At 41.1% G+C, this 27,821-nt stretch overlaps 3 protein-coding genes across 6 annotated transcripts; 2 read left to right on the forward strand and 1 right to left on the reverse strand.

The window, feature by feature from the left end:
* The first annotated feature begins 696 nt into the window (after positions 1–696).
* On the forward strand, positions 697–10,197 carry sgsm3 (small G protein signaling modulator 3). Of its 2 annotated transcripts, XM_023957624.2 has the most exons (22): positions 882–1,050; positions 3,140–3,199; positions 3,408–3,480; positions 3,571–3,656; positions 4,010–4,073; positions 4,872–5,083; positions 5,169–5,276; positions 5,457–5,600; positions 5,688–5,883; positions 5,992–6,137; positions 6,299–6,526; positions 6,618–6,800; positions 6,901–7,056; positions 7,225–7,279; positions 7,367–7,416; positions 7,496–7,648; positions 7,871–7,941; positions 8,029–8,077; positions 8,157–8,242; positions 8,322–8,444; positions 8,953–9,013; positions 9,425–10,197. In XM_023957624.2, exons 3-22 carry the CDS (start codon positions 3,474–3,476, stop codon positions 9,506–9,508), a joined length of 2,262 nt encoding a protein of 753 aa, XP_023813392.1. In that variant the 5' UTR covers positions 882–1,050; positions 3,140–3,199; positions 3,408–3,473; the 3' UTR covers positions 9,509–10,197. The 2 variants fall into 2 exon arrangements, with proteins under 2 accessions (XP_023813391.1, XP_023813392.1); XM_023957623.2 differs by lacking the exon at positions 3,140–3,199 and having other exon boundaries at positions 697–1,050.
* Positions 10,198–10,951: 754 nt separating this feature from the next.
* gtpbp1 (GTP binding protein 1) lies at positions 10,952–18,426 on the reverse strand. Of its 2 annotated transcripts, XM_004071501.5 has the most exons (15): positions 17,897–18,426; positions 16,728–16,839; positions 16,468–16,648; positions 16,195–16,378; positions 15,356–15,520; positions 14,513–14,636; positions 14,324–14,438; positions 14,094–14,238; positions 13,837–14,019; positions 13,552–13,687; positions 13,247–13,425; positions 12,139–12,300; positions 11,892–11,942; positions 11,682–11,736; positions 10,952–11,595 (listed from the first exon to the last, which is right to left on the reverse strand). In XM_004071501.5, exons 1-15 carry the CDS (start codon positions 18,089–18,091, stop codon positions 11,564–11,566), a joined length of 2,019 nt encoding a protein of 672 aa, XP_004071549.1. In that variant the 5' UTR covers positions 18,092–18,426; the 3' UTR covers positions 10,952–11,563. The 2 variants fall into 2 exon arrangements, with proteins under 2 accessions (XP_004071549.1, XP_011476599.1); XM_011478297.4 differs by lacking the exon at positions 11,892–11,942.
* A 3,678-nt stretch (positions 18,427–22,104) lies between these two features.
* Positions 22,105–25,564, forward strand: LOC101169785 (beta-galactoside-binding lectin). Of its 2 annotated transcripts, none has more exons than XM_078951509.1 (4): positions 22,105–22,312; positions 22,761–22,840; positions 23,713–23,806; positions 23,891–25,564. In XM_078951509.1, the coding sequence occupies exons 1-4, from the start codon at positions 22,304–22,306 to the stop codon at positions 24,035–24,037; spliced, it is 330 nt and encodes a 109-aa protein (XP_078807635.1). In that variant the 5' UTR covers positions 22,105–22,303; the 3' UTR covers positions 24,038–25,564. The 2 variants fall into 2 exon arrangements, with proteins under 2 accessions (XP_078807635.1, XP_011476596.1); XM_011478294.4 differs by having other exon boundaries at positions 22,120–22,312; positions 23,635–23,806.
* Positions 25,565–27,821: the final 2,257 nt, after the last annotated feature.

Consider the following 27,821-nt stretch of genomic DNA (forward strand, 5'->3'; position numbering starts at 1 on the left):
TAAAATTCAGGACTCCCACTGTGTGACATTAACAGCTCCAACATCCATGTTATGCTGTTGTCATGCATCAATAAATGCAGAGATGGGGGGGGGGGCATTGTTTCATTATTCTGATTGCAGTGTAGGTTTTTCCATATGATGAGAAAGTAAGAAGTACACTCAGGTTTTTTAGTTACAAATATTATCATTAAACATAACTGTTTTTTCCAAAATAAACACATGTTGATACACATAGAAACCTAAAAAATAAAATTATTTATCATACTTAACAAAATGGACTAATTGAGGTCTTTCAAAAAACGTTAATAAAACAAAAATAAATGGTTAGTACAATCTTAACATGTGATCTAAGCTGAAACCTTTTTTTATTTACTTTAATATTTGCATGTTCCATTTAGGGATTTTTGCTCTTTTATTCGATTAAATTCCATCTATGTTGTCAAATTGTATTAATATTTGATTTGAGTTGTACTACAGCTTTTAAAATATTGTCAACGGTCATGTTTTTAAATAAAGCTTATACAAAAAATGAAAGAAGAAAAATTAAACAAAACGGATCCATTTAAGTATTTTTACGTTATATAGGGGGAAAAAGATAGCAAAATATAGATTTTCAAAAAAAAAGTATGATCACAGTTTTAAACATAATATAATAAAAAGTCTATTTACGTACTTTTAAAAATCGTGCCAGCCATTACTGAGCTGGCTTGATTACATAGCAGCCAGTTGCTTATTAAGAATGAATGGAACAAGTCGGACACGTCAAGCGCCTGCGTCACATATTCCTTGCGGATGAATATCTTATCAGGGCATGTAGTTCCGGGGATGTGGAACTATTTTCAAAGCAGGAATAGGAATGAGGAAAACCTTTGGTGGCGTATGGATACTTCGAAGTGACACGTCGTGTGTAGCAGGTGTACAACGTAAAACAATCATCAATTGAACGAGGGGATATTGTTAAACAAAAAATGCGTTTTACGTATTCAACGACTGCAAGAGCGTTCACCCCAAACCATCATATCCTCGTGTTTTTGCAATAATAATGTCACGGTAAGTTATGCTAGCAGACAGCATCAAATGGCTGTGTTTGGATTGGAACTGTTAGCTTAGAGCTAAATGTAGCACTTAGGGCTGATAGAGAAGAAGCCAACCCATAACTGTACGTAAGATGTTTGGTGCTATTTTTACCGGTTTATGACGCCTCTATTCTACGATTTGGTGGACACGACACGTAGTTGATTTAATCAGTAATTTCTCCGTGTGTTGCCAGACGTACCCTGAACTAAACAGCTGTTAACTCTTTTCTTTCTTTGCATGCGAAAAAAAGTAGACATAATATGTTCATCAGCATGTGTCTCGGCTTTTCGTATGTTTAATGATCAGGAGCTTCTTGTTGTGTCACGAGAATATCACCCACAAATCATTGCTTCCTCGCAAAGAATCGATGTTCCTTAGTTTTATATGAGTTTATATTCCTTTTATGTTGAGGAAGGGGTGGTCTATGGGATGCGTGAGCGCCTGTTTGTGTTCCGAGAGAGAAATGAGTCACCACTACTGTGGTAATTGCCAGGAACTGACTGGAGGTGGTGCAGTGGAAGACAGAGGTCACGTTGCCATGGCTCCCAGGAGGCCCAACAAGTCTCGATTTTCCTTGAAGAGTTTGTGCACGACACCTTTATTGACCTGCCTTTTAAAGCAGGATGTTACTACTGTTAGTGCAGCAGGGTGTTGGTATCTGTGCAAACATGAGATGTCAAAGCCACTCCTGTCAAATTCGGATGGTTAGATTTTAAAGGGCTTCAGTTGATCCATCGTTATATAAATATACTGGCCTGAATGTACTACTAAAAAGCAAATATATGCTTTTATATTTGAATAATTGATACTATTTTTAATTTTTTTAATAATGTTAAAGTAAAACATAAATTGTGAATATAAATATTAGTAAGCATAATAAATGAATGTTGATGCATAATTGACTGGAAAAAGATGCATGTTTTTCTTTACAAATTGAGTTTTGGGTCTTTTTAACATTTTCTTGTATAGCAGTTTTCTGATGACATATATCTTGAAATTGCATTTCTGAGTTTTTTTTTTTTATTTAAATCTTTGTGAATCGGAGCAGACAAAAAAAAAAACAGCTAAAAAAAGCTTGTAGCTGTGAAGTGCAAACTACAAGATCTCTGCTGCACTCCATTCTGGATAGCTTTGATATTGCTGGCCATTTTTGTTGCAACACTAATGTTAGGTTGGGACTGTAAGCTAGTGGGAGAGCGCGTATAGAGATGGATGTTGGGAAGTGGGGAACCAACGGTCCAGCTCACAACTCAGAGGGAGGGGGGAAAAAAATATTTCTTTCTTTTAATTTTTTGTTTTTTAAGTACTTAAGAATTCCAAACGGGAGCCTAATTGAGGTCAGTTGATTCGGATTATTGGTGGAATTTTTCTATTGCGCCATCAATATGGGCAACAGTTTTGAGGATGGTTTTATTGATGCTGGGGTGTTTTTATTTTATTTTGGCGAGTGATTAAAGTGTTTAGGTTTGTGCAGGGGCATAGCTTGAACGTCTCAGCACTCCCCTGAGTTTCACGCAGAGCTTCTCTGAAAGCACTTGGCCATCCTCCCGACCTTAAATTGATTTCTCCTTGGTAATTCCTAATTCCCTCTTCAAAAACGGAAAGCCCGCTGCAGGAGTGAGTCACTTTGGCAGGATATTTGCGCGCCGGTGAGCCTCCTTTTCTAAGTGCGAGTTGTCCTTTTGTTGTAGCTACATGAGTCTTTTGCTGTATATTTTGTCAATACTTGCATTTTGTCGTCTTTTGTTCTGATGGTTCGTGGGCTCACAACTGTTCTAGTGAAGCTTTTGATTTTCCTAATTGTGGGTGTATAACGGCGTCACATTAAAATGAAGTGTATTCACATTAACTAGAGTACTGTCCAGTAAACAAATAATGTGTAATCAGTAGGCTCTTTGTTGTGGATTTGATGTCATGAGTCATATGACTGTTTAGTAACACAAAATTGAGAAGGCATGTTTTCTCTAAAACTCGCAGACACAGAGAGAGCTGTTGTCTACTGAGATTATTTATTTGATTCTCTCAGCTCATTAAAGTAACTTAGAGCTTCTGGATCTGTTAGCAGGACTCTGCAGATTTAAAGTGCTGGTTCATTCTTGTGGATTTTTCTTCTGCTATAGCGGTGAGTTATGCAAAACGTAAATGAAATAAGTGCAGTTGTTGGGGACAAAACAGCTGAAAATGGGATCACACTTAATGCAACTGTCTTTGAAGCAGAATGGAGGGATAAAAACTCTTTACAATCCTTCAAAAACATTTAGGAAACTCCATAGTCTGTTTGCTGTCAAAGCAGTCTGACAATTGACTTTAACTCTTTGTTTCCTCCACAGTGTGGTTGTCAATTGATGTGCTTTCTTCTGTAGTTTATCCGTGTCAAAGCCATTCACTCCTCAAATATGTCTGGTAAGAATTAGTTTTGCCTGTTTAGTCTCAATCCAAGAGATGTTTTCTTTCTTTTTTTTCACAGTTTCATATGTTTTGTACCCCCGTTAGGTACATATACGCCAGCTCCTGGGGGGCCGTTTTCTGCTCTCACTCCAAGCATGTGGCCTCAGGATATTTTGGCCAAATACCATCAAGTGAGAATCCTATTTTAAACATTTTACCCACATGTATCTTTAGCGAGCTGTAAAACATATCAACCTGATCAAAGCTTCAGTGTGACGAAAATGCATCACTTTGAAATATAAAGCAACTTCTGTGGATATGAAGCAGAATCAAATGTTCTCATATTTTCCTTTGACTTATATTGCAAATGTGCGATGAATATATTGACTAGAATAGTTTTTATTCAGGAAATGACTGTTCCACTGCTACCTTTAACACCTCAAAATGTTGCATCATTTGGGTTTTTTGTCATCATTTTCTGCAATCTTGAAAGTGGTTCTTTTCGGATGAGCAAGAATGAAATCTGCTTCTTCTGTCTCCACAGAAAGATCCCAAAGACCAGCCTGAAATTCAGTACGATGAGTTTGGCTTCAAAGTCAACACTGAAAGTATTTATTCTCCAAAACCAGCTTTGTTTTTTTTATGCCGCTTAATAAATGATGTATTTGTGCAGTTCATGAATCGAGGAGAATGAAATCCTTGTCTGGATATAAGGGAATAATGTACACCAACTAAGTTTGTGTGACCCAAACAGTTGTTCAGGCTCCTCTCTCTTTTTTTAATAATGTTTTTTTATTTTTATACACAGCTTTTGTACTGATGTTTCATTAAAGCTACTGGTATTAAAAGCTTCACATTTTATATTTACTGATTGTTAGGCCTGTACAAAAAATTGCAAATTTAACCTTATCGGGATATCAAGCTGTGCAATATCGCAAAAGTTGTAATAAATGGTAACCTGGTAGAGCTAAAATGTGCTAAAACAATCTTATCGGAGCTTGATGTATATAATGAATCAAATGAATCCATTTATGTATTTGACTAATCGGATGGAGTCCTTTGATGTTTGATGCTCGCCTCCTATGTAGACTAGGGTCATTTGAAGTATAATTTAAGTTATGGTGACTCTTATTTAAATTAAACTGTTGCAGTAAAACGGAAATAATTTATTTAGTTGTTTTGCTATTTTTTTTCTTGTATCACAAGTTATATCGTCATCTCAATATTGATCATTAACATCACAAATCAGGAGTTTTCCTCATATTGTGCAGCCCCACTGATTGTAGTTGTTTTAACTGAGATTATTTTTTGAAATCATTTTGTGTTCTTTGGAACACAGGCATCCCCTTTTTTTATTTTTTAACAATTAAACCAACATCAGATGTGTTTTCCCTTTTCCCGCTCAGATGACGGGGAGCTCCAGTCTTGCCTGGGCTCCGAGGGTTCCCCACAGCGGGAAGACCCCCAGCAGCGACTGCGCTGGCAAGCCCACCTGGAGTTCACCCACAACCACACAGTGGGCGACCTCACCTGGGATCTGATCGACCCCGTGCTTCCCCGCTCGGAGCGCCTGCGCTCCCTGGTCCTTGGTGGGATTCCTCACAGTATGAGGCCACAGGTGGGTAAACGTGACCCACGGCTCCAAACTGGGAGCAGCCTTTGGAGGGTTGTGTTCAATAACTGAGACGTGTCCTCTCTGTTAGCTGTGGATGCGTCTGTCTGGAGCGCTGCAAAAGAAGAGAACTTCAGAGATCTCCTACAAAGAAATAGTCAAGAATAGCTCTAATGATGACAGCAGTACGTCCAAACAGGTCAAATCTCTACTTCTTTTGTTTAGATTTCTATTATCGTAGCTACAAAGTAAAGTCTGAGTTGAGCTTTCGTCTTTATTAAAATAAAGAATGCCATGTTAGCTCCAGTTAAAATAGAAATTTGAGGTGGCATTTGCACCGCACTGACATTCTGGTTTCTGGCAAATCTCTGCCCCTCAGATAGAGAAGGACTTGTTGCGGACGATGCCGACCAACGCGTGTTTCAACACCTTGAACAGCGTTGGAGTGCCGAGACTGAGGCGGCTTCTGCGGAGCCTTGCGTGGCTCTACCCAGACATTGGCTACTGTCAGGGGACAGGCATGGTACGACCGCACCAGCACTGTATGCTGGTCTTTGACAGGATTTCACTTTCATCCTCTGTTCGTCTTGCTCTTGTTTCCTCCTTCCAGGTTATTTCCTGCCTGCTCCTCTTTCTGGAGGAAGAAGATGCTCTGTGGATGATGTGCGCCCTGATCGAAGACCTCCTTCCTCCATCCTACTTCTCCTCAACTCTGTTAGGAGTCCAGGCAGACCAGAGGGTTCTACGCCAGCTCATCATTCAGTACTTGCCTTCTATTGACCACCTCCTCCAGGAGCATGACATAGGTAAGAATTTCAAGTCCTCCCTTTAGTTCTATTATTGTCATTTTCTTCTTCCTAAGTGAAAGTATCGTGCGTTTTCTTTTTCATACTATATTGCTTCCCATAATGCAGAGTTGTCGCTGATCACACTTCACTGGTTCCTGACATCATTTGCCAGTGTGGTGGACATTCGTCTGCTTCTGAGGATCTGGGATCTGCTCTTCTATCAGGGGTCGCTGGTTCTATTCCAGGTCACGCTGGGCATGCTGAAGATCAAGGTGATGGCACTAAACCACCTGCCGTGTGAAACCCCGTTGTTGGAGGCATTTAGGTGGAAGAGAGTCACGGCTGCTAACAGCTGGAGTCGGCTGCCGCTAGATAATTGACCCACGTCAGACGTCTCTTTTTAATCTTTCTGAAAATTGTCTTTACATCCCAGGAGGAAGAGCTTGTGTCATCAGAGAACTCTGCATCCATTTTTAACACTCTGTCAGATTTGCCAAGTCAGCTAAGAGACGGGGCGAGTGTTCTCGGGGAGGCTATGAGGCTAGCAGGAGGATTATCGCAGGAAACTGTGGAAGCTCAGCGACACAAGCACGTTGCATACATCCTGAACGAACAGGCGCAGCTCAACAACGGAAACAACACAACACTCAATCTCAACAAGGTCTGTTGTGAACGTGTTGGGAGAAGGTTTCATGGTGTCTTGGCAGAAAATTGAAGCCATAAACACCGTGTCCCATCTGGATTGATTTCAGGTGGTGAGGAGACAGTCCCTGCGCAGAAGATCTACTCTCACGTCTCTGTTATTTGGCCAGGATGAGGCGGAAGCCCTGAAATCGAAGAACATTAAGCAGACTGAGTTGGTGGCTTCCCTTCGGGAGGCCATCGCTCGCACTGCAGAGCACTTCCACTGTTTAGACCCGCGTCACTCCAGCGCTGTGAGTTCACGCGCCGTGTCATCCTGATGCGACCAATTCAACAAAACTTTAAGAAGTTGGCCTCTTTTTAACACGTACATTGTTCTTCCTGTTGCTCCAGGAACTCACTCCAGATTATTCCATGGAGAGCCACCAGCGAGACCATGAAACCTTCCTTGTGGTGTCTCGTTACCGGCGGCGACGGGCCAAAGCGTTGCTGGACTTTGAGCGTCACGATGACGACGAGCTGGGCTTCAGAAAGAACGACATCATCACAGTGAGTTTTGAGCCGCATGCCAAACAAAACCACCTAAGCTGTGCAGTGCTGCGACCTGTCACAACTTTAGAGCCGTTCCACCAAGATGATCGTAAAGAAAATATTGTTGGTGTTTCTATTTATGTGCTCCAACAATGTGACACTAAACCATTCCTGTTCCTGTCTCAGATCATCTCACAAAAAGATGAACACTGCTGGGTCGGTGAGCTCAATGGACTCAGAGGTGTGTGCTCTTTATTATAAATATTAGATTAGAAAGCACATTCAACCATACAAATATTATTATTATGAACACTATTTTATTGTTCAGGTTGGTTTCCAGCAAAGTTTGTGGAGATCCTGGATGAAAGAAGCAAAGAGGTAGAAATGCATTTTCTTGTGGTTTTATTGTGCCGACTCGGACAGCTTCCAGGTGTTGACGTCTGTTTCGTGTCTCCAGTACTCTCTAGCTGGCGATGACTCGGTCACTGAGGCGGTGACAGACCTGGTCAGGGGGACTCTGTGTCCCGCTCTGAAGGCCATCTTTCTGCACGGACTGAAAAAACCCTCCATCCTGGGAGGACCCTGTCACCCATGGCTGTTCATAGAGGAGGTCAATATTTCCTCATTTGAATCTTCCGTGGTTTATTAGGGGTGTGACGATAACCGCATCACCACACTTTTTTTTTTTTTTGAAAGTTCTGCATATGGTGCGTGATTGGAACTATAATAAACACATTAAACACATTCATCTTTGCTTAACAGCTCTATGGTTTATATCAAATGAAAGTGAAACCATTTGACTGTTTTTGTCTTTTTTTTTTTCTTTTGTCAGGCTGCCAGTCGAGAGGTTGAGAGAGACTTTAACTCTGTCTACTCCAGACTGGTTCTCTGTAAAACCTACCGGTAACTCAGAACTGTTTTTAGTGTACCTATTGTTTATAAATGGTCCAGCATTGGACATGACAAGCCCTTGTGTTTGACATTTATTAGGTTAGATGAAGATGGGAAAGTACTCACTCCAGAGGAGCTGTTATACAGAGTAAGTGGATACATGTAATCACTGTTAGAAACCCTTTAGTGTAATGGCACACTGAAGTGAACCAGTTGTCTATTTTCAGGCAGTGCAGTCTGTCAACATGAGCCACGACTCCGCACACGCTCAGATGGACGTCAAGTTTAGGTCTCTTATCTGCGTCGGCCTTAAGTGAGTTGTCCAACCTGTCGATGTTTTGTCGTTGTCTAATCTGGTGAGAACTTCTAGACCTTTCCACATGTTTCTTCAGTGAGCAGGTGCTGCACTTATGGTTGGAGGTTTTGTGCTCCAGCATGGCGGCTGTAGAAAAGTGGTATCACCCGTGGTCGTTCCTTCGCAGTCCTGGATGGGTGCAGATCAAGTGCGAGCTCAGGTATTCAACACACGATTCAACAATGGCTCATCAAATCTGTTACCTGGAAAATACGTCAGATCATTGAAGAGTAATGCATGATTTTAATTTGTTTTTTAAAAGCATCGTCTTTATTTTAGCTAAACAAATCCAAATGTTTCATGTGGGGTGTCTTCCCTTCACACTCTAGCAGTCATTGTTTGCATTTCCAGAATAAAAAAAATGTTGATTTCCCAGCTTTGATGCGAACTCTGCCAAAAATAACATTTTGAAGAAACTGCCAAACATACTTAGCTCAGAGAATATCCTTTCAGACTAGCAGACCAATATTTCTCCCTTCAGCATTGCATTTAAATTCTTTTTCTTAAGGATGAGGAAGCATTCAGTCTGTTGGTCAGCAGGATATTTAGCACTGAGCCTATTTGTCAATCTGTAATATTTATTTGGTGCATTTAAGGAATGGATTTGTTTTTGATATAATCAGACTAACCGATGATGAACAGTAATATGGTTATTCTTTGCTCTGCAGGGTCTTATCAAAGTTTGCATTCAGTCTCTCTCAAGATTGTGAGCTTCCTGAGAAGAAAGAGGTGAGTGAAGGACGTCATCACAGTCCTCCTCCATAGAGCTCTGCTCCACTAGATGAGGCGTCCGGTTTCATTCTGCTACAGAAAATGGAAATTAATGTTTTCAAATGTTTCTCTAACTAGCTGCCACAGAAAAAAAATCTTTATCTTGATTAAACCTTTTGTCTGTGATGATGCATAAATGATCTGATCTGCTTTTGCACAAACTTTATTCTCGTGGATACAGTTGATTGTTCTCATCAGACTGTTGTAATGTAACATCTTTGTAATTGACATTTTTGCCTTTAAAAATCCATTTTCGTCTAATTCATTAGTGACCAGACAGTTTTGTTAGCTTTTTTTTTTGTGTTTCACATCTTCCCTGACACATTTTTTGAAGTTGTTTGGTGATTTTTGGGTTTTCCGTGTTTCCAGGAGAAAGAGCAGAAACCTCTGAAGGAGGGAGTGCAGGACATGCTGGTGAAGCATCACCTCTTCAGCTGGGACATTGACGGTTAAAGCAAACACTACATGTTGTTGAATCCTCCTCTGCTGTGGTCCTGCTTACTTTTGTCTATTTGGATGCCGACTAAAAAGACAAAACGGGACTCAGACATTAATTCCTCCTGCCGTCGGCATGGAAACGCCCACTGTTGACGCTTCGAAAGTCTAGCCGGTTCTTCAAAGATGTGCCAAAGCACAACCTTCTAACATATAAATGGCAACGTTTATTTGTATTCACTCCCTGCACTCAAAGCTCTACTACTAGATGAAGGCATATTTATAGAAATGTATATATAAAACACTCATGCGGTGCAGAATATTGTGTACTACTGTGTTGCAACAGTATTCCTTCAGTACACAGCACTTTGTCGTCTCTTCATCTCTTGCACATTTAGAGGTGATCACCCTAAAAGTGTTCCGTCTTATTTCCTCAGTGTTGAGTGCAGACAACAGTTCTCTTCAACATGTTATTAGTGAGAGGAACAAAACTCTGTCTACAAGTGGATGGAATGTTTCAGTGCTGTCATGTTACCATAGTGATTCACAACTGTGTGTGCCACCTTAAATAATAGGAGAAATACACCTCTACAATAGGTAATGTACACAAAGTGAATCATTTTTGTGTTGCATAAATACATGTTGCAAAAACTACTGTATCCTTATTTTTATGAATAAATTGACCTGTGATTGATGGGGCAATACAATGTATTTAGGAACTTTGTTTTTTTAGAAACAAACTTTATCTCTATTATTGTTATGGGATCAAACGAACATTTTAGAAGAGATTTTCAGAGGAGCTGCTCAAATCAGACCAGCTTACAGTAAATGAAAAACCAGTTACTGTACGAAAATTGGAAGCCAATAAAATTGAAAAATTAAAAACTGTTTTAAAGACATTGTGAAGTTGATGGAAAAATTAACAAATGTTTTAAAAAAAATGAATATGAAACAATATATAAAAGTGAAACTTGAATAACATTTTCAATGTTTTTTTTTCTTTCCACTCTTCAGTTTTAGTCCTTTAGTTTCAATTCAGGATTTTGGTTTTCGCGGTTGAGCATAATTTTACTCGGGCGGCGCAAACAACAGACGTCGTTTAGGAGTGGACATGACGTCACCTGATGTCAATCATGTCCAATCATGTTTCAGGTTTCAAATATACTTTTTTTTCCAAACTTTAAATACTTTAAGACTTAACTTTAAGGTTAAATTTTAAAATCTACTTTTTGTTTTACATATTAAATATTTCTTTCAAGTGTAAAATGTATGATTTCAATTGTCATTTTCTTGAATTTCTCAATGTGTACTTCTGAGTTTAAAACTGTTTTTTTATATATATAATTTATAATCTGCCTTGTCATTTGCTTTAAGCTGATCTGGATTTGACCCTACAACTATTCATTTGGTAACTCCAGCTTCCACACGAAAAAAACAAAAAAAAAGAAGCAACACTTTGGAAAAGTTTTAGTGACTTTATTCTTTTTCCCTCAGCAAAGTATTTTCAAAATGCCACAATATGTAAACGGCAACAGGCCCTAACGCATTAGTACTAGAGAAACACACTGCATTATGATCATTAGCAACTGCTAAACTGACGAGTGTGCTGCATTTAAACATCCATGAAGCTGCACAGACTACTGAAATGGTGAAAGTAAATTCCAAATACTTGAACGTGTTCTGCATGAATGCCAGATAAATAGACAACTGTACTTGGATTTTCCATGTATCTAAACTCTTTGTCCACCTTTTGCTACAATAACTTGTGATTTGCACTCAGTTTCCTGGGGAATGCATGAGGGAGGTTCACCTATAGCTGCTCGTTTAGGTCCCAGGACCTTTTATTCCTTTTCACTCTTTCAATCACAACTCTGCTTTCACTTCTAAAATAAATTAATGCTCAATTTTCAGGGGAGGCCCACCAAACTGATCACCAAAACCAAAGGCAGCTGAAATGAAAATCCACAAAAATGTAAGGTTTGGGTGCGAGGAGTTCCCCCTTTGGAGAGGAAATGACAGCTACGAAAATGTGGCGATAAAGGCAGGGAGTCGGACCGTCTTGCTCCGAACGTCTCAATCATTTACGGTTTGTGAAATGACTCTTTCTGGAATGAGAAAGGGATGATGGGAGATCAGTTTCCTGTTGCAGATGAGGAGGGGGCTGCTGCAAGGTTGGTGCTGCTGTTCTGACCTTTGCCCTTGTGCCTTTGGCCGCCTCTTCTCCTCCCGCCGCCTCCGGACTTTGGCTTTAGAAGGAAGACGGTGTAAAAAAAAAAAACAAAGTCAGGATTAGGAATCGCACGATGTTTCTTCACATTCAGTCTCTTCAAAACCCAGAATTCCAACCGGACGTCTTGCTTTGATCCCTACACTGCTGTTATTTTTCACATCATGGTGTTACCTTGTTCTCTTTGTTGCCCTCTTTTACCAGAGGGTCATCATCCCCCTCTCCCTGTGTAAGCCAGCCACGTAAGCAAAGGAGGGAAAGAGTGCAAAAGAGTGACGTGACAAAGTTTGGATTCAAACAACCGCAAACAGAGGTGTTAGCATCGGGACAAAAAGGAAGGACGGAAGGTTTTTTTAGTTTAGCAGAAAGCATCCAAGAGGGAGTGGAACTCAAAGAGTAGCGAGTCTGCTCACGGACTCACCCCCTGTGACGTGCTGGGGCCTGACGGCTGTGCTATCGTCGGCGCTTCGTCGCCAGTAGCCGCGGCGCCGTCCTCCTTTCGGGCTGCTGTCTTTTTTGTAGACTGCATTTTGATCTGGGGGGGTTTGGAGTTTGATGGCATGTTGTTGGTGGACTGCAAGAGCTGGAAAGTCAAACATTTGTAAATCTTCCTGTGAGCCGGCGTTTCTTTTAGTGAGTAAAGACAGCTAACGGTATGACGGGGAAATCCTTCAACAGGAAGCAGTAATTCAGTCTAACGCTCCGCTGCCACCAGGCTCAGCGCTGGTTCTTAAAAGCGTTTTTAGCATACGCTGTTCACAACGTCGCTATGTTGGAAGAGGTTTGGTGCTTCAGGCATTTTCTTTCACAGCTCTATTCCGATATATGAAATTCTTTGTGTCATACTTTTTTAAAATTTTATTTAACCTTTATTTAAGTAAAACATATTGAGATCAGCATCTCTCTTGCATGGGTGACTAATCCTGGCCACAGCAATTTTCTGGTAATCGAAAAGGACTCTACCCAGACGTCTCTACTAAATCTGTGTTCCTGATTGGTTAAACTTTCATTGAGTGTTCAATAGATGCCTGTTTTGTATGTAGAGATTAAAAAACGTGTGTAGTGACGCGTGAGTGCTCGAGTTTTGAGCGTGGAAGCCTGACAGGCTTATTTACATTGAAAGCGGTTGCTTGAGTGTAAATCCCTGAAGCTGGTGTGAACCAACCATAAAACTATGAGCCACGACAATGTGCATTAAAGTGGCCACTTCCAGTGAAAAGGTGGAGCAACACAACTTTTTACAGCCGTTTTCAGGCTCTACGTACAAAAACTGATCATGGAGGAGAAATGAATAATTGCGGTTTGTGCCCAGCTAGACTTGTGTGACACCAAGTCTCTCATACAAAGCCTGGAGCGAGATTTGTGGCATTTGGACCGCTTTGACATTTAGCACCAAGCCTCTTCCAACTATAGGTTGCAGACATGTGCTAGTCCATCCCTGATGGTCCAGTGTGAACACCGTGGGCTAAAGGCGCGTTCAGGAACCTCCGTCACATGCCCCGCTCCAGCTTAACACTTGCAACATCCACCTTTGTGATGGTCCCCACAGCCTTGGTGCGCCCCTCCCTGAACACCAGCCTCTGGTCGCAGTGCAGGTACTCGGGGGTTTTGATGAAGCGGAAGTGGACCGACGCCTTGTCCCCCGTCCGTAAGCAGTCCCTGTTCATGGATAAGATGGTGGCCGTCTGCCTGATGCTGCCGCAGTGGACTGACGGTCACATATGGAAGAAAATCAGCAGGGGATGACAAAACGATGAATAGATTGGTGCAAGACTGTAACTCCTTAGTAGCGAGTCAGTTTCTGGAGAATATTTGCTGCAGGTGCTACACCCACCCATAGCCTGGTATCTGGGGGATATCGTAGTGGGATGATGAAGTACAAGGATCTCTGCTTCAAACTCCCAAGTTGCCTGAGGGTTGAGCTTTGGTGAGACCATCACCATTCCTTTCCGTATGGATGAGCGCTTGATCTTTAGAAAAGGAGCATGAGACAAAATATTTTAAGACAGGAAGAAGATAATAAATAACCTTTTGTGACGTTAAAAAACCTCTTTCCAACCTATCCAGTAAAAGCAGAAGAATATTTTCCTTTGGTCAAACTGCGTTTCGTCTTTTCTACCTTTTTGAGGGCGAATGAGGCGGTCTGCCCTCCTCGGACCTCCTTCACAGGCATTCTCTTGCGATGGATCGATTTAACAGCAATCGGGATGAAGCTCCCAAGAGGGTCTGGTCCCAATAACATGGTATCATTCAGACGTATGAGTCCGCGTAAAGTAGTTCCTGATACCACGGTTCCCACTCCCTGAAGGATGAAAATGAACATAAGTACAGCCTTCGTGGGTGTGACATAAATCAAAAGGAAGGTTCTAGTCCTACTGGAACAGAGTAGGTATCGTCTATCTGAAACTCGGCAGGCTGATCGTCCCTGTAGGACGTCCTGGAGGAGAGCAGGTTGAGGAACATCTTGAGCAGGTCCATGTTTTCTCCAGTTACGTTGGAGATTTGAAATATTGGACACATCCTGCAGGGTGGAGGGTGACAAATCCCACAGGTTACCTTTAAACATTAAAAAACTCCAAAAAAAAAAGCCTCCACCCACTTTTTACCTTTCAGAGCTAAAATTTGAAGCGGCAACGATGACGTCGTCCTTGTTTTGGACCAGGACGGGAATCTTCCTGCAGCCTGGGGACTTCAGTAACCTCTGGAGCAGCTTTAGGGTCTCTGTGAGCAGGAAGACCAGGTCTTCAACACCAAAAACTGCATTTAACAGCACACAGCTCAGAGGGCGGGCTGACCTTGTAGGATGTTAGCTGGACACATGTCTATCTTGGTTACCACTACAAAAACAGGCACATTCAGAGCTAAAGCCAGGCCAAGGTGTTCTTTGGTCATGCCAACGATGCCTGCATTACTGCCAACCTAAAAACAAAAAGACATTTTATTTTGTTTTTGAAAGGATATTGAGTATGAGTTTGTGTTACATCTCCTCTCCAACATGTTCTAATCGGTCTCAATGACTGTATATGAGAACTGGACTGAGCGAGTGTTACATAACCAATAGAAAACGACGTACTTCTAAAAAAGGCCAAATGAAGTCGCTATTTTTTTTTGCGATACGGACCCTGCCATGTTGGAGCCAGACATCGTCAGTAAGCAGTGACTGGTCAGTCAGTCTGAGTCTGCGTTTCTCTGGCAACCACTTGCCAATCAGGAGTGACCTTGTTGGAGATCGCTACACCTACTATTTGACATTGGGCTACTGAAAATCGGTCAATTGAAACGTTGGCCGGCGGGCTCCACATACTTTTATTGAGGATCTGATCGGTCCGTGTATAACTTGAATAACTTGTACTACAGAAAAAGTACAGGGGACAAAATTGGATTAGCAAGAACATGTTAAAAAACAGGTGGCAAAGCAAGATTTGTTTTTTCTGACCAACATAATGACTGAGTAACAGCTGTTTAATTCTTAATGGCTCTTTGGAGCTAGCAGATACTTCCTATTTGGAACAAAGAAGGGGAGGGGTCACTCTGTCCAGTTTAATATACAGTCAAAGATCTGACCAAAACACTAAAACCCACTAAAAGTTACATTCCGGTGTGTTCCGGCGGTCCAACACCTACACCCCGGTTCTCACCATGAGCATGCAGAAGTCGGGGAGGTGTCCCGTCATCCCGAACACGGTGGTCTTCAGGTACTTCTCGTGGCCGGCCAAGTCTATAAATGTAATGACTTTAGATGATTTCTCACAGATTTTGGTCCAGTCCAGACTTCCTCCATGACTGTCAGGTTTGTTCACCACCTGGGCACAAACAGGCAGGATACAGCAGATTCAGAGTGATGGCAACAACATTTGATTGGTTCTGCCCCAAAAATGTCATTTATGTTTAAATTAATGTTGCTTTCAATAGACTTGTGGTTCAATTTTATGGTTCATTTGAAATAAGATTGAATGCATCCTTTTCCCATGACATGTTATTTTAAAAATGTTTAAAGATCCGCTCTGATTACCTTTTGATGGCCTGTAAAAGCGTTTTTCAGTGGTCTTTCAACCAGCATTATGGCGTTTTTAGCCAAAAATCAGAAAACCTGTCATTTTCTTGGACTATTTCTGCAGAGTGGCAGGAAATTTGCTTCCTAGTTGTGGGCTGGACTATTGGCATGGAGCGACCCCGCCCCCCATTCCCTTCTGTCTGCCTGAGAGCTCAGAGAAGGGTACTTGTGGCCTGCCCACTGTGCTTTCTACATCACAAATACTCTTTTTCAAACGGCATTGTTTTGTCTCTTCCTGATTTACAACGATTTGAATAAAGAAATACTCAGAAATGCAATCTTGAACTTAATTTTCTTTAAATATGTCCTCCATCATGAGAAAAAAATGCCACAGGAACATGTTAAAAACGCCAACAGACACAGTTTTGATTGGAGTGGATCTTTTAAAGAGCATTTTAAGATTAGTATTGTCGTGTCCTTCACCTGGCCTTCTTGGTCAAAGCCCAGAATGTCGTTGCCCACACTGCTGGTCCTTCCACTCTCCATCTCATGCTTGTGCCTGAAGAGTTTCTGCCGGGCGAAGCCTCTGCCGTTGTCCAGCTCACCGTGTGTCAACACTCCTAGCAGAGTGCTCTTCCCAGCATCTACGTTACCCACTACTGCAACCCTGAGGGACAGCAGGGTACCACATGTGATGAGAGTATTCTGAACTCTAAAGTCGCTTAAAAAGGACAACAGATGCACTTGAGTACTCACCTGACCTCCAAGAAGTCCAGCTCACCCACCCGCCGTCGTATCAGATAGTCCCGCACCAAGCCGGCAGCCTCGCTGCGATCTCTCAGAGGGATAAGGTCGGCATCCAGCTGCTCGCAAAGAGACCTCACCGTCGCCACAGAGGCCTCCATATCGCTCTCATTCAGTCCCCAGTCACCACCATCTACCGAGGAAGACACCAGACATTTCCTTTGACCAATTCCACATGTCTGTAAGCTGCAGCAGAACTGAAAGTTTCTCACCAGAACCCATCCCAACCACATAGATGGTCTCTCCACTTCCCTCATCCATCCTGTCCCGAAGCTGCCGGAGTAACAAGTCATACTGTTCTCCGTTTGGACTAACAAGTGCGAGCTGATGGATCCCAGAAAGAAAAGGAGAAGTTCAGAAATGGTTATTCCAAAAACGGAGTCACTTTTAATTTAATATTAATATTAAAATTCTATAAAAAAGTTCCTAAAGTTAGCAGGTATTTTTTTTTTCAAGCAGCTGTTTGTCTTCCCATGAAATGTTACTTATTAACATTAAACTCAATGGCTTAAAAGAGTGAAAATGGCACAGATTGTTGTTACATTAAAAAAAAAAAGTTACTTTTAAACATGATGTGTCAAATGTGATCAGAAATGTTCTTACAACAATCGATGCTAAAAAAAAAAAAAAAAAGATTTCAGTATGAGGCAAGTATAGTAATGAAGAAATCTTGAAATGTAAGATAACTACACAAACACTGACGTTTAACCTTCTTGTTACAATGAAACCTATACAAATGACTGAACTCTAGGAGTCCCAAAGCTTCAGGGCCTCACTGATGTAACTCTGAGCAATGTCCTGATGTTACATCAAATGCATTTTTGTTTTGTGTAATTCGAGTTTCCGGGAATAAATAACCTGACTGTTACATTTAGTCAATCGACATTGCGTCATGGTGAAACTTACGATTAATGGAAAAAAGTTGCAGCATGATGTAAATAAAACTCTGAAAGTATTTGAGAACTTAAAAGATCCACGTATGATCTGCTGTTTTAGGACCTGGACACGTAGATCATAGTTTTTCACTAGTTTTTAGCTGAGAGATTACCACCGATTGATATCTAAATTTTGACAGAAACGGGCATATCTTTATAGCTACACGATATGTTTGTTTTTTTTTAAATTATTAGTGTTGTTTTGTTTTGGAGTAGCATATATGGAGTAGACGATGTTAGACATAAACAAGCTAGTGCTAGCCACGGCTAAGCTCACTACAACATTTATCAAAGACGGCCTGGGGCCTCGAAAAAAGTATAATATTAGGTGCACATGAGAGTGAAAATGATAGTATATGTTTTTGTTATTTCATATCAATGAAAAAGAAAAATGTGAACTATTGTGTGCTTCGTTCATTCATTCATTTTGAGCGGCCTTGCTTTACCTTGCTGCTAAAGTCGATCCTCCGATCCTCGGGCTCGCCGTTAACCATACAGCCGTCGTCGAACAACTCGTCCCCGGCGTCGTCACCGCTTCCCGCCCGGTCTGGTGCAAATATACTGGCCGGTATTAAAGCATCCGAAAGCGGCACAGAACCTGGGGTTATGCTCGGCTCCCGCGGCGCTGCTATAGAGGCCATTTTGATGCCAACTTGTAGCACTAAATTCTACGCGTGTCTCTCTGCAGATTGTTGTGATCGCGACAGCCAAACACGGACACGCGCGCTGTTCTGGACCAGCAGCAAAACTAACGTTGCTAGCGAGAGTTAACTACTCTCCACTACACCAGCAGCGCAGTTATTACAGCTGCATTACTATGGTTTACTTTAGAAGATTGTACTTTTTTGTATTTTAAACATTTATAAATAATTTCTCCACGGCCTCTTTAAGTTTAAGCAAAGAAGGCGTAAAGCATCGAATTTCCTCTTTTTTCCGCACCAATAGGATCATTCAAAGCCACTTTGTTTATAGTCCTGAGGGCGTAGTTGATGTTTGGTTAAGCCAGCATAGTGACACGCAATCACACTGCAACAGTGAGTGATTATGTAAAAACAACACAACCCATAAAATAAGCTGAAAGACAATATTTTGGTTTGTTTCCACTTGCTAGTAGTTTTAGGCAGCAAAGTATTTTAAAAGATATATACTCTTTAATATTCTGATAAAAAATAACAAAAGAATAATAAAATTAATAATAATACAAAAAAAAGTTTTCAGAAATAAAATGCTCAACATTGTTTCAATTTTCCTTTATTTGTGAAGTACCCCCAATGACCGCTGGACAGCGCTTTAACACTCACCAAATGTGATTATAATAAATGTTTATTAACTTGTCCTGTCCAACAGCTGGGCAAACAGATCTGGGCTGAAGACCTCTTGTGTTGGACATATTTTATTTTAACAACAGAGGTTATAAATCTTCTGACAAACCAGAGGTATGTCTGAATAAAGCCCTTTTGTAATCGAGACCAAACTTTATTCATTTTAATCATATTTGAAAATCTTCTGTGTTGGATCAGACGGAAAAGGAAAGGAGGGAAGAAGAGAGAGGGACGTTAGAGAGGTGGGGGATAGGAAGGTGATTATGGGGGGGGGCATGAAGCAGCATTAAGCAACAAGTTTCTGGATGGTTATACTCATTACAGTGAGGTTCAGATGTTTTACACGTCTATAAGGGCGGGGCCTGTCCAAACACACACTCAGATGTTATAACATACCGGTTGGCTCCAAAAAACATTCCCATGTCAACATGTACACAACATTTAATATTCACACACAATATTCACACACGCATACTTATGCCCTCAAACCAACTAGTGTGATATATTTCATTCAATCACGCAAACTATTTATGTAAAGGTGAGCTAACACCTGTGCTTTAGTGAGTGTTTATGTTCTTCTAAAATGGATGATGGAATGTGAAAAGAAGAAGGGAGAGTGCCCAGCCATCCCCATACCAAGATCCCGCCGCAACCAGAACCCCCCAACGCCCGCACGGCAGCAGTTAGAGAACAACTACCCCCCGGGCGACCACATCCACCACCCAGGCCAGGGCCAGCAGGACCGCCACGGGGGCCCCCAGTGCCAAAGAGCAGGGAGGCATGGGGGGACAGAGAGCGCAGCTCCAACCAACCATGAAAGCAGCCCTCCGCCGCCGCACCGGGAGGGCCCAACGCAAGGCGTCCCAGAGGAGCGCCCACAACCTCGGACGAGCACCTCATCACCTTCCCTGGAGTTCTGGGCATCCCCCCGCCCCAACCCCAGGTACGAGCCAGTACCCCCCAAGGGAGACCCGCTCCGTGCTCCAGGCAGCCACCCACCCGGCCCACGGTTGGTCCAGGAAGGAGCAAGGCAGGGGCCAGCCGTCCCTGCCCAGGAGGAGGGCACCCAGGAGAGAAGGGGGTGCACAAGAGGTGTTGTAAACATGGCCCGACCAGGCTCAGCCACAGTTGGAAATTTGGCGAGGCCCGGAACCCAGGTGCCAGGACCAAAACCCACACCACAGGGACACGGACAACCCCGGCTCAGGTGTGATGTGATCCCAGACTCCTGGCCTTGCCAGAAAGCTCAGGGATCCCTCTCCCTGCGTGGAGAGAGGACTGCCGGGCCCAGGAAGCCAGCACCCAGGGAACACAGCCGCCGTTGCCAAGGGCCCAGTACCCCCTACCAGGGATGGGGTAGGGGACAGATGCTCCAAGGTAGACACCTTTCTTGCGAAATACGTGTGTGTGTGTTTGTGAGGGTGTGTGTGTGCATATATGTGTGTTGGAGTGTATATTTTGAGGAGTAAAGGGTGCGTGTACTAAGGGGGTGCAGTTAAAATTGGCGGGTAGGGCACTGAGAGGACATCTCCTGATTACTCACAGTGATGTCCCATCACCCTCCCCACCAAGGCGCCATAAATGTGTCTAAGGTGCAGCTGACATTTTTTTCAAGCTTATATGATCTGCTGCCAGAGAGCCTGGACAGGCGTGCAGAACCAGAGTGCATGCATGTAATTGCCGGTTAGATTACTATCACAGTGCTCACTAAGGTCTGAGTTACTGAGACCCATCTTGGACATCCTCTGTCCAGTGTAGTAAATTCTGTGAAGAGTTTTGAATTGGATTAGCTGTAAGTTTGGACTTTTTGTCAGCTTGAAGATGTTTAGACACATTTCTGACCAGACATTTTCATCTGTGCTGATGCTCAAATCTGCATCCCATTTTGTTATCGGAAGTGAAATATTATTATCTAGGTTGCATAAGAGTTTGTATATTTTGGAGAGAGTTTTATCCATTGAGAAATTAATCAGAGAGGTAAATACTTCTGGTGGCTTTAAATTGTTGTCTTTGTATTTAAACTTTTTTGTAATAATAGATTTAAGTTGCTGATTTTCCAAGAAGTTATTTATTCCATGTTTGTCTTGAAGTTCCCAGGGTGTTATGAATCTTCGGTCAATAAGTAAATGCTCTAGTAGTGTTACACCCCCTGCTTGGCAAGCTGGGAAGTGTATCATTTTTTTGTTTATAAGGATGTCCGGGTTGTTCCATTTTGCACGGTTGAATTGATGATTTTGATATTTTGAGAAATCCCCACCAGGCTATTAAAGTAGCGTTTATATTAATACTTTGAAAACAATCCTGTTTTTAACTGTTTGGCTAATAAATGGTAGATCTGACAGGTTGATCTTTCCACATAACGCCTGTTCCAAGTCTAACCATGAGTTGGTTTCTGGGTTATTTTTTAACCAGCTTAAGATGTAATGTAATCTCTTTGCAAGAAAGTACTTGTGGAAGTTAGGTAATTCTAAGCCTCCATAGCTTTTTGCAGATTTTAAAGTTTTTAGACTAATTCTTGAAGGTTTATCGCTCCATAAAAAGCTTGATATAGATGAGTCTAATGTTTTGAACTATTTTAGTGGCAGTTGTGTGGGAATCATTGAGAAGACATAATTAACTTTGGGTAAGATTTTGAGATTTTGAGAGCTTATTATAAGATTTATTAAGTAAAAACTACTTGGTGCATGGACAGATCATTTGACTTTCTAATGATTTTATTTTTAATATTAGCGCTCTATTCTGTTTTGTCTTTTTTTAGGTGTTCAGGATTTAATGGGAAAGTGCTTCTCCCAAACGGAGCAGGACGAAGAGGAGCCGTCCTGATGAAACCTCTCCAAATACAGGAAACATGACAGGAAGTAGTCCTGCAACACAAACAGTAAAAAGAAAAAAAAAGAAAACTGAAAGCCTTGTTAGTTTTTGGATACATCAAGGATAATTTGTAATGATGTGAACTTAAGAACATTTTAATTCAGACAGAAATCAACATAATAGTTGAAAACGAGAAACAGAAACATCAGAGAGAGATCAGATTCCTCAGAATCAGAAATCCTTTTATTATCATTGTTGCACAATGAAAATTGTAATGCTGTTCAACATTTTTTTTAAATAAAACAGAATAAAATTTAAATATAAAATGTGAAATATAAAAACAAACTAAAATATGTAGTCGTAATATTTACATTAATTGCGCTCTTCCTGAGACAGCAGTGAAGTTACTGCAGTCTTCCTGAGCAAGATATTGCCAGAGATAATTATTAACTACCGCAAACAATGGTCTGCAGCCAATAAGAATGTGCTGTAAAAAAGAAAAAAAACACAAGACCATAAAAGGTGAACATAAAGGCGACCTAAAGAAGAATCATTGGATAATAATTTTGCAATCACACCTTTGAAACTATAGGTCTTGCCTTTACTGTGAAAAACCTAGAGCAGAAAACAAAAGGTTCCTGTTGAAGACAACCTCCACCACTGCAGAGCAGAGCTTCATTCCTTTCGTTTTCACTTGACCAGCAACATTTCCTGGAAAAGATGGCCCCTGTAAGTACATGTTTTGGAAAAAAATTCTTACTTATACTTAATTTAAAGTTAAATATTGTAGTTTTCGAGCTCAGAAACACAATTTTAGGGTATTTTGAAGATAAATTCATAATTTAATATTGATCTTTTTAAAGTTTCCAGCTGATTGCTATTATTTTTGGGTGGTTTATTTTGAATTAAAGGCGTCAATTTTAAGTGTTGGTTAGCTGCAGCACCGAACAACCTGCAGCTTGAAGTTTTCCCTCTGCGGTGGAGCATATGTTTCTTTGCAATGGAAATCAATCATATTATCAAGTTTTAGTGCACATTTATTGTATGATAAATAAAACAAATTAAATTTATGTTTTGAGTAAAACTTGCCAGCTTTTTATGGAGATATATTAATATTAATTCTGGGTCTTTTGATCTCAATAATATTGAAATTCTGTTTTCTTTCTGTTTGTTGCAGAATATGGTGATTCAGAATATGTCCTTTAGACTTGGACAATCCATGGCCATTGTTGGAACTGTTAAACCCAATGCTGCCAAGTAAGTGTGTCAAGTTTCAAAAAAACATTTTTCTTACTATTTTGACCTCTGTTGTTATTGAAGTTTATTTTCACTTCCTCTGTTGCATGAGAGAGGGGTAACAGATGCACAGTTTTCTAGATCAAAGATGAAGGCAGGATGCTGTCTTCATTTCGTTTCACTTTCTTTCCAGCTTGTGCTGCAAATACACTCCTAATAGTTTCTTTTCTGATTACAGCAGAATCGAAACTTATCCAAGGGGGATTTCTAGAAATCTTTAACCCTTGATGTCTGGATTTGTTTCCAGCTCTGAAAAAACAAAAACACTTATGCATTTGCTTCCAAGTAGATGCTAAATTGAGGTAATTTAAGAGTGGAAGTTGTTTAATACATATTAGCATGAATTGGCGTCTATGCAGGTTAAATTAGTTCTCTTTCCCATGAAGGACTCATAAAAATCCTTTTATGAAATGCTAAACATTTTCTCAGAAACTGACAGCAGCATGTATGAAAACCTCCTTTAATATTAATGCTTATCATTAATTTGCATAAAAGATAACACTCTACTAGTCTGATTTACAATTGATTTAGCATAAGTTAAGAAAAAGCTATTTACTTTTGTTATTGTAATATGCAATGTACAACAGACTATGCATTAAAGTCAATCTAATAATAATCCACTCAGACAAACAGATTAAACTAAAATGATCACTGATTTATAACTAGAAACTCTATTGAATGCTCACCTTTATGTATACTCTAGGAGCAAAAAAGTGACAATCAATATTGAAAGAAACTATTTTTTTCCTTTCTAGTTTCTCTGTGAATATTGGTTACAATGATCAGAACATTGCCTTGCACCTGAATCCCCGTTTTAATGCCTTTGGAGACAGAGACACGATCGTCTGTAACTCTCAGCAACAAGGCAGGTGGCAGCAGGAGGTTCGGCCTGGGGGCTTTTGTTTCCTCAGAGGAGAGAACTTCAAGGTCTGCAGAAACATTTGTGTTCCTGATTTATCAGCTTCCTCATCCTCGTGTGATTAACTTTAAAAACATTTCTGTCTGTTACAGATCATCATTAAATTGACCTCTACAGGATTTGTGGTGACCTTACCGAATGGCTCTCAGATCTGTTTCCCCAACCGCTTCTATTCTGATAAATACTCCTACTTCTCCTTTAATGGTGATGTTCGCATCAAAAGCTTTGAGATTTACTGAGCTTCATCCCAAATCTGCATCCAGCATTGCTGCTTTTACACAAAATGAAAAATAAAAACCTGTGTTCCCTTTGATCTTATGATAAAAGTAGTTTGGTGCGTGCAGATACCACCATCAATGAAAGATTTCAGTAGATAAACTTATCAGAAACCCAAAAATGTCAATTTTTTTTTTTGTTTGAAGGTATGGGGTGTCTTGGGATTTAATGATCTTTTTACCTGTAAAATCTTTTTAAACAATTAAAAATGTAGGCACCTTCAACAAATCTTTTAAAGTCTAGTTTTCTATTTGATTTATTACCTTAAATTCAAATGATTTCTTTGAGTTGTCTATTAAAACTGCTTCTTTTTTTTTACCTTAAGTGAGTCCGGTGTTATAAGGGACAAAGTACAGTTTCTATCTGGGCCATAAACAAATATGAGTTTGCCTTACTCTTTTTGTCAGAAGTCAGAACTCTGTCTCCCCCTTTCGTTACCATCGGTAACCATCTCCAGAGTTCCAACCACACTTCCTGGATGCCACACACCCGACTCTCATTTCACTCAATCAACCACAGCATACTGAAGCTCTGCACTGAGCTGAGCTCATTGTGAAGTCTTGTTTGTGCCACTCTGCTGTCATTACCATTTGTTATAGCCGGACCTGTTCCTGCCTGCTTGACCTTGATTTAGCTTTGTGGACTTTTAGCTGAGCTAATAAACCTGCTGCATTTGGATCCAGCCGTCTGCCTGTTCTTGTGACACTTATGTTTTTTTGTTTTGTTTGCAGCCCAGAGGTTTCCTTTCAGCCTGCTTTGTGCTGAAGAAAAGGCGTTAAAATAAAGAAAATTTGTTGGTTTCAACTTCCTGTAAATGAGGTACAGGGTCGGAAACTTAGGTTTCCGAACCTGTACCTCATTTACAAGTTGTGATTCTGTTTTTGTCAAATTGGGTTATTTTACTGCATGTTTATAAGAAGAATTAAGGACTAAAAACTGATTGAATATTTACTTATTTTAAAGCGACCATGGTATAAGCGGGTAATGGCCTTCGAAGTATGCATTATCAGAAATTAACGCACTTCGTGGAAGCAACCATCCTTTGCTTCACGTTGGATGGTGTGAGGGCAGAACCCACTGCCGCACAGTTAAATTTAGTTAATTTGTTATATTTCTTTGTTGTTGAATAAACCATTTATTTTAATTCACACATTACATAACAAAATTGACTTCATGACTTGTCCACACTTAGTTCATTTTGTTCTGTTTTGAGTACCGTAAATCCATTCTTTTAGGTTCAGTCTGAGGCCTGATGCTGGGGCAGACGGAGGAACATGGACAACTTCCTGAACACTTCCATCTGGAGAAGCTGGAAGGGGAAGACAACGTTTATTCTTCTGTTCGACTATTGTTTATATATTTTTTTTAAATATAGCATTAGTAATTTACTACTTTAGTTAATATTTAATTTTCTTGAATGTTTTGTATTTGTGATTCCCTCCCTATTTTCACATTGGTTTGATCAGCCAGTATAAATTCTCCCTAATGTTTCCTGTTGTTGATTCAGTTTTGGTTTGAGCTCTTGTTATTGATTCTCTCAGTTACATTTTTGTTAAGTTGACCCCATAATTTAGCCCATGCCATTTTTGTGTTGGGTAAAATAAAACCTCTGAACTAAACAAATTCATAGCTCAAAGTCAAAGAAGTCATAAAATGTTTTTAAGAGAGATTTAGGAATTGGGTCTAAAAGGCAGGTGGTTGGCTTTAACTAGGAGAAAACTTGTCCAAGTGCCGCAGCATCAACCAGGACAGAAATTTCCAGTGTTTCCTCTGATAAATACTATGCTATAGAGTCATTACTGTGTCAATTTGAAGTAATTCTGTTAACCTTTTGAATTCTTGTGTGAAACTCCTTGTTTCAAGATTTTCAAATTAAATCAAACTTTCTTTTTAAAAAAGCGCATCTCATACCTTGCGCAACTCGAAGCGCTTTAACATAAAAAAAATACACAATATTACAAAAAAAACCCAACCTACCCCTCATCCTTCCCACTCCCCTTTGTTAACACATATGACCCACAACCCCAAACACAATAAATACTTCTAAAAGTAACTTCTAAAAGAAACTCAAGGCTTAACTTTGCTCTGCTGTGAAGAAACAGTATTTGGGAATCTCTTCATTCCAGGAGCCAGCTTGGCCGTAGGAACATAGCCACAGTGCCCACCCAGACCGGGACAGCAAAGGGGTCCACTTCACAGCCGTGAGGCTGCAATGTTGAACTCCAGCCGCCCCCACCAAGGGCGACAACCGTGGCAACAACCACCGACCAAGCCGGCAAACCCTGGTAGAAAGGATCCCCACAAGAAACACTGGGGCTAAAATCAAAATAAGATGCTAAAGTTAAAAAAACAAGATGTAGGTTAAGGGTCCAGAGGTGACCAGAGGGGGGTTAAGGGTCCAGAGGTGAAACGTCTTCTAACTTTAAAAACTAAGTCCAGATGACAGCCCCTAAACCTACTACTATGATGGAATCAACCTGGATGAATGAGAGTCTTCATAGACATAAACAAGACGTATTTAAAAACATAAAATTGAAAATAAAATTAGGAGCAAAAAATAAAATTAAATGCATAAAATAAAATGCATTAAAACTAATAGAATAAATAAGCAGATAAGATCAACTAATCAGCGAAATTAAAAAGGTGGGTCTTGAGCCAGAGCCAAGTTAGAGGCAGTCTCTGTGTAAACGTCTACAACAGCTGGTGTACCAACACTGACTGTAGACAGTCAATGTTCACCTGACATTGAATTTCTAGCATTAGCAACCATCTGAAAATGACAGATGTAGAGTTAACAGAATGAGAATATGTAGTTATAATATTTACATTTATTGCTCTCTTCCTGAGTCAGTGGTTGCAAGGGTTTTGTAAGAGGCCTCATAGTTTTGCAATATAAATATGCATATTAAAATTAATTTTAACTTAATTTTAAAATTAATTTTTAGGGGACCCTGGGACCTATGCTGGGGGGGGATGAGGGACAGCTGTTTGACCAGCTGTCCCAAATTTATCCCCTTTCTCATATAATCTCAAATTAGGGTGAGGGTGTGGGGGGTTTAGCCTGTGATGCACCTTGGGGGGGGGGGGTTACTTGGCAGTGGTCCCCCTCCCATGGTTGCCGTATGGAATGGGCCCCCCTTCTCTCGGTTTTATTTACACCTTAGACCCCCCCCCCCTTGGTAGGGGGGGGTGCTTGGACATCACTGCCAGCAAGCAGCAGATGTCCGCTTAGCACCCTACCTGCCAATTTTAACCGCACCTCAGACATTTAGGGCCCCTTGGTGGGGAGGTTGATGGGACATCACTGTGAGTAATCAGGAGATGTCCCCTCAGTGCTCTACCCGCTAATTTTAACTGCACCCCCTTAGTACAAACACCATTCACCCCTAAAAATATACATTACAACATAAACACACATACATGAACACACACCCTCACAAACACACTCGCATTTCGTAAGGAAGGTGGGACCTTGGACCATCTGTCCCCTACCCCATCCCTGGTAGGGGGTACAGGACCATTGGCAATGGTGGCCCGGCGTTGGGCCTTCCTGGCGCGGCGAGGGGGCTGCTCTCCTGGTTGGGCTCTGGCAGCACTATTTCCCCCCATGCCTCGCTGCTCTCTGGCTCTGAGGGACTTGCGGCGGTCCTGCTGGCCCTGGCCTGGGTGGCGGATGTGATCGCCCCGGGGGGCGGTTGTTCTCTGCCTGCTGCCGTGAGGCGTTGGGGGGTTCTGGCTGCCGCTGCA

The sequence above is a fragment of the Oryzias latipes genome, chromosome 8 (genome assembly GCF_053564925.1).
Source record: "Oryzias latipes strain Hd-rR chromosome 8, Olatipes_Hd-rR_3.1".
In the NCBI taxonomy this organism is placed as follows: domain Eukaryota; kingdom Metazoa; phylum Chordata; class Actinopteri; order Beloniformes; family Adrianichthyidae; genus Oryzias; species Oryzias latipes.

What these genes read in the sequence shown, in the direction of transcription:
- gtpbp1 (XM_004071501.5), bottom strand. Translation starts at nt 18,091, where the DNA reads ATGGCCTCTATAGCAGCGCCGCGGGAGCCGAGCATAACCCCAGGTTCT. An exon ending in ACGATACCTACTCTGTTCCA is followed by an intron (nt 14,020 to 14,093) that starts GTAGGACTAGAA and finishes TTCATCCTTCAG; the next exon opens with GGAGTGGGAACCGTGGTATC. An exon ending in CCAAAGGCACAAGGGCAAAG is followed by an intron (nt 11,596 to 11,681) that starts GTCAGAACAGCA and finishes TTCTCATTCCAG; the next exon opens with AAAGAGTCATTTCACAAACC.
- LOC101169785 (XM_011478294.4), top strand. An exon ending in GTTAAACCCAATGCTGCCAA is followed by an intron (nt 22,841 to 23,634) that starts GTAAGTGTGTCA and finishes TTTCCTTTCTAG; the next exon opens with TTTCTCTGTGAATATTGGTT. An exon ending in TCAGAGGAGAGAACTTCAAG is followed by an intron (nt 23,807 to 23,890) that starts GTCTGCAGAAAC and finishes TGTCTGTTACAG; the next exon opens with ATCATCATTAAATTGACCTC.
- sgsm3 (XM_023957623.2), top strand. An exon ending in TGGGCATGCTGAAGATCAAG is followed by an intron (nt 6,138 to 6,298) that starts GTGATGGCACTA and finishes TTTACATCCCAG; the next exon opens with GAGGAAGAGCTTGTGTCATC. An exon ending in ACCCGCGTCACTCCAGCGCT is followed by an intron (nt 6,801 to 6,900) that starts GTGAGTTCACGC and finishes CTGTTGCTCCAG; the next exon opens with GAACTCACTCCAGATTATTC.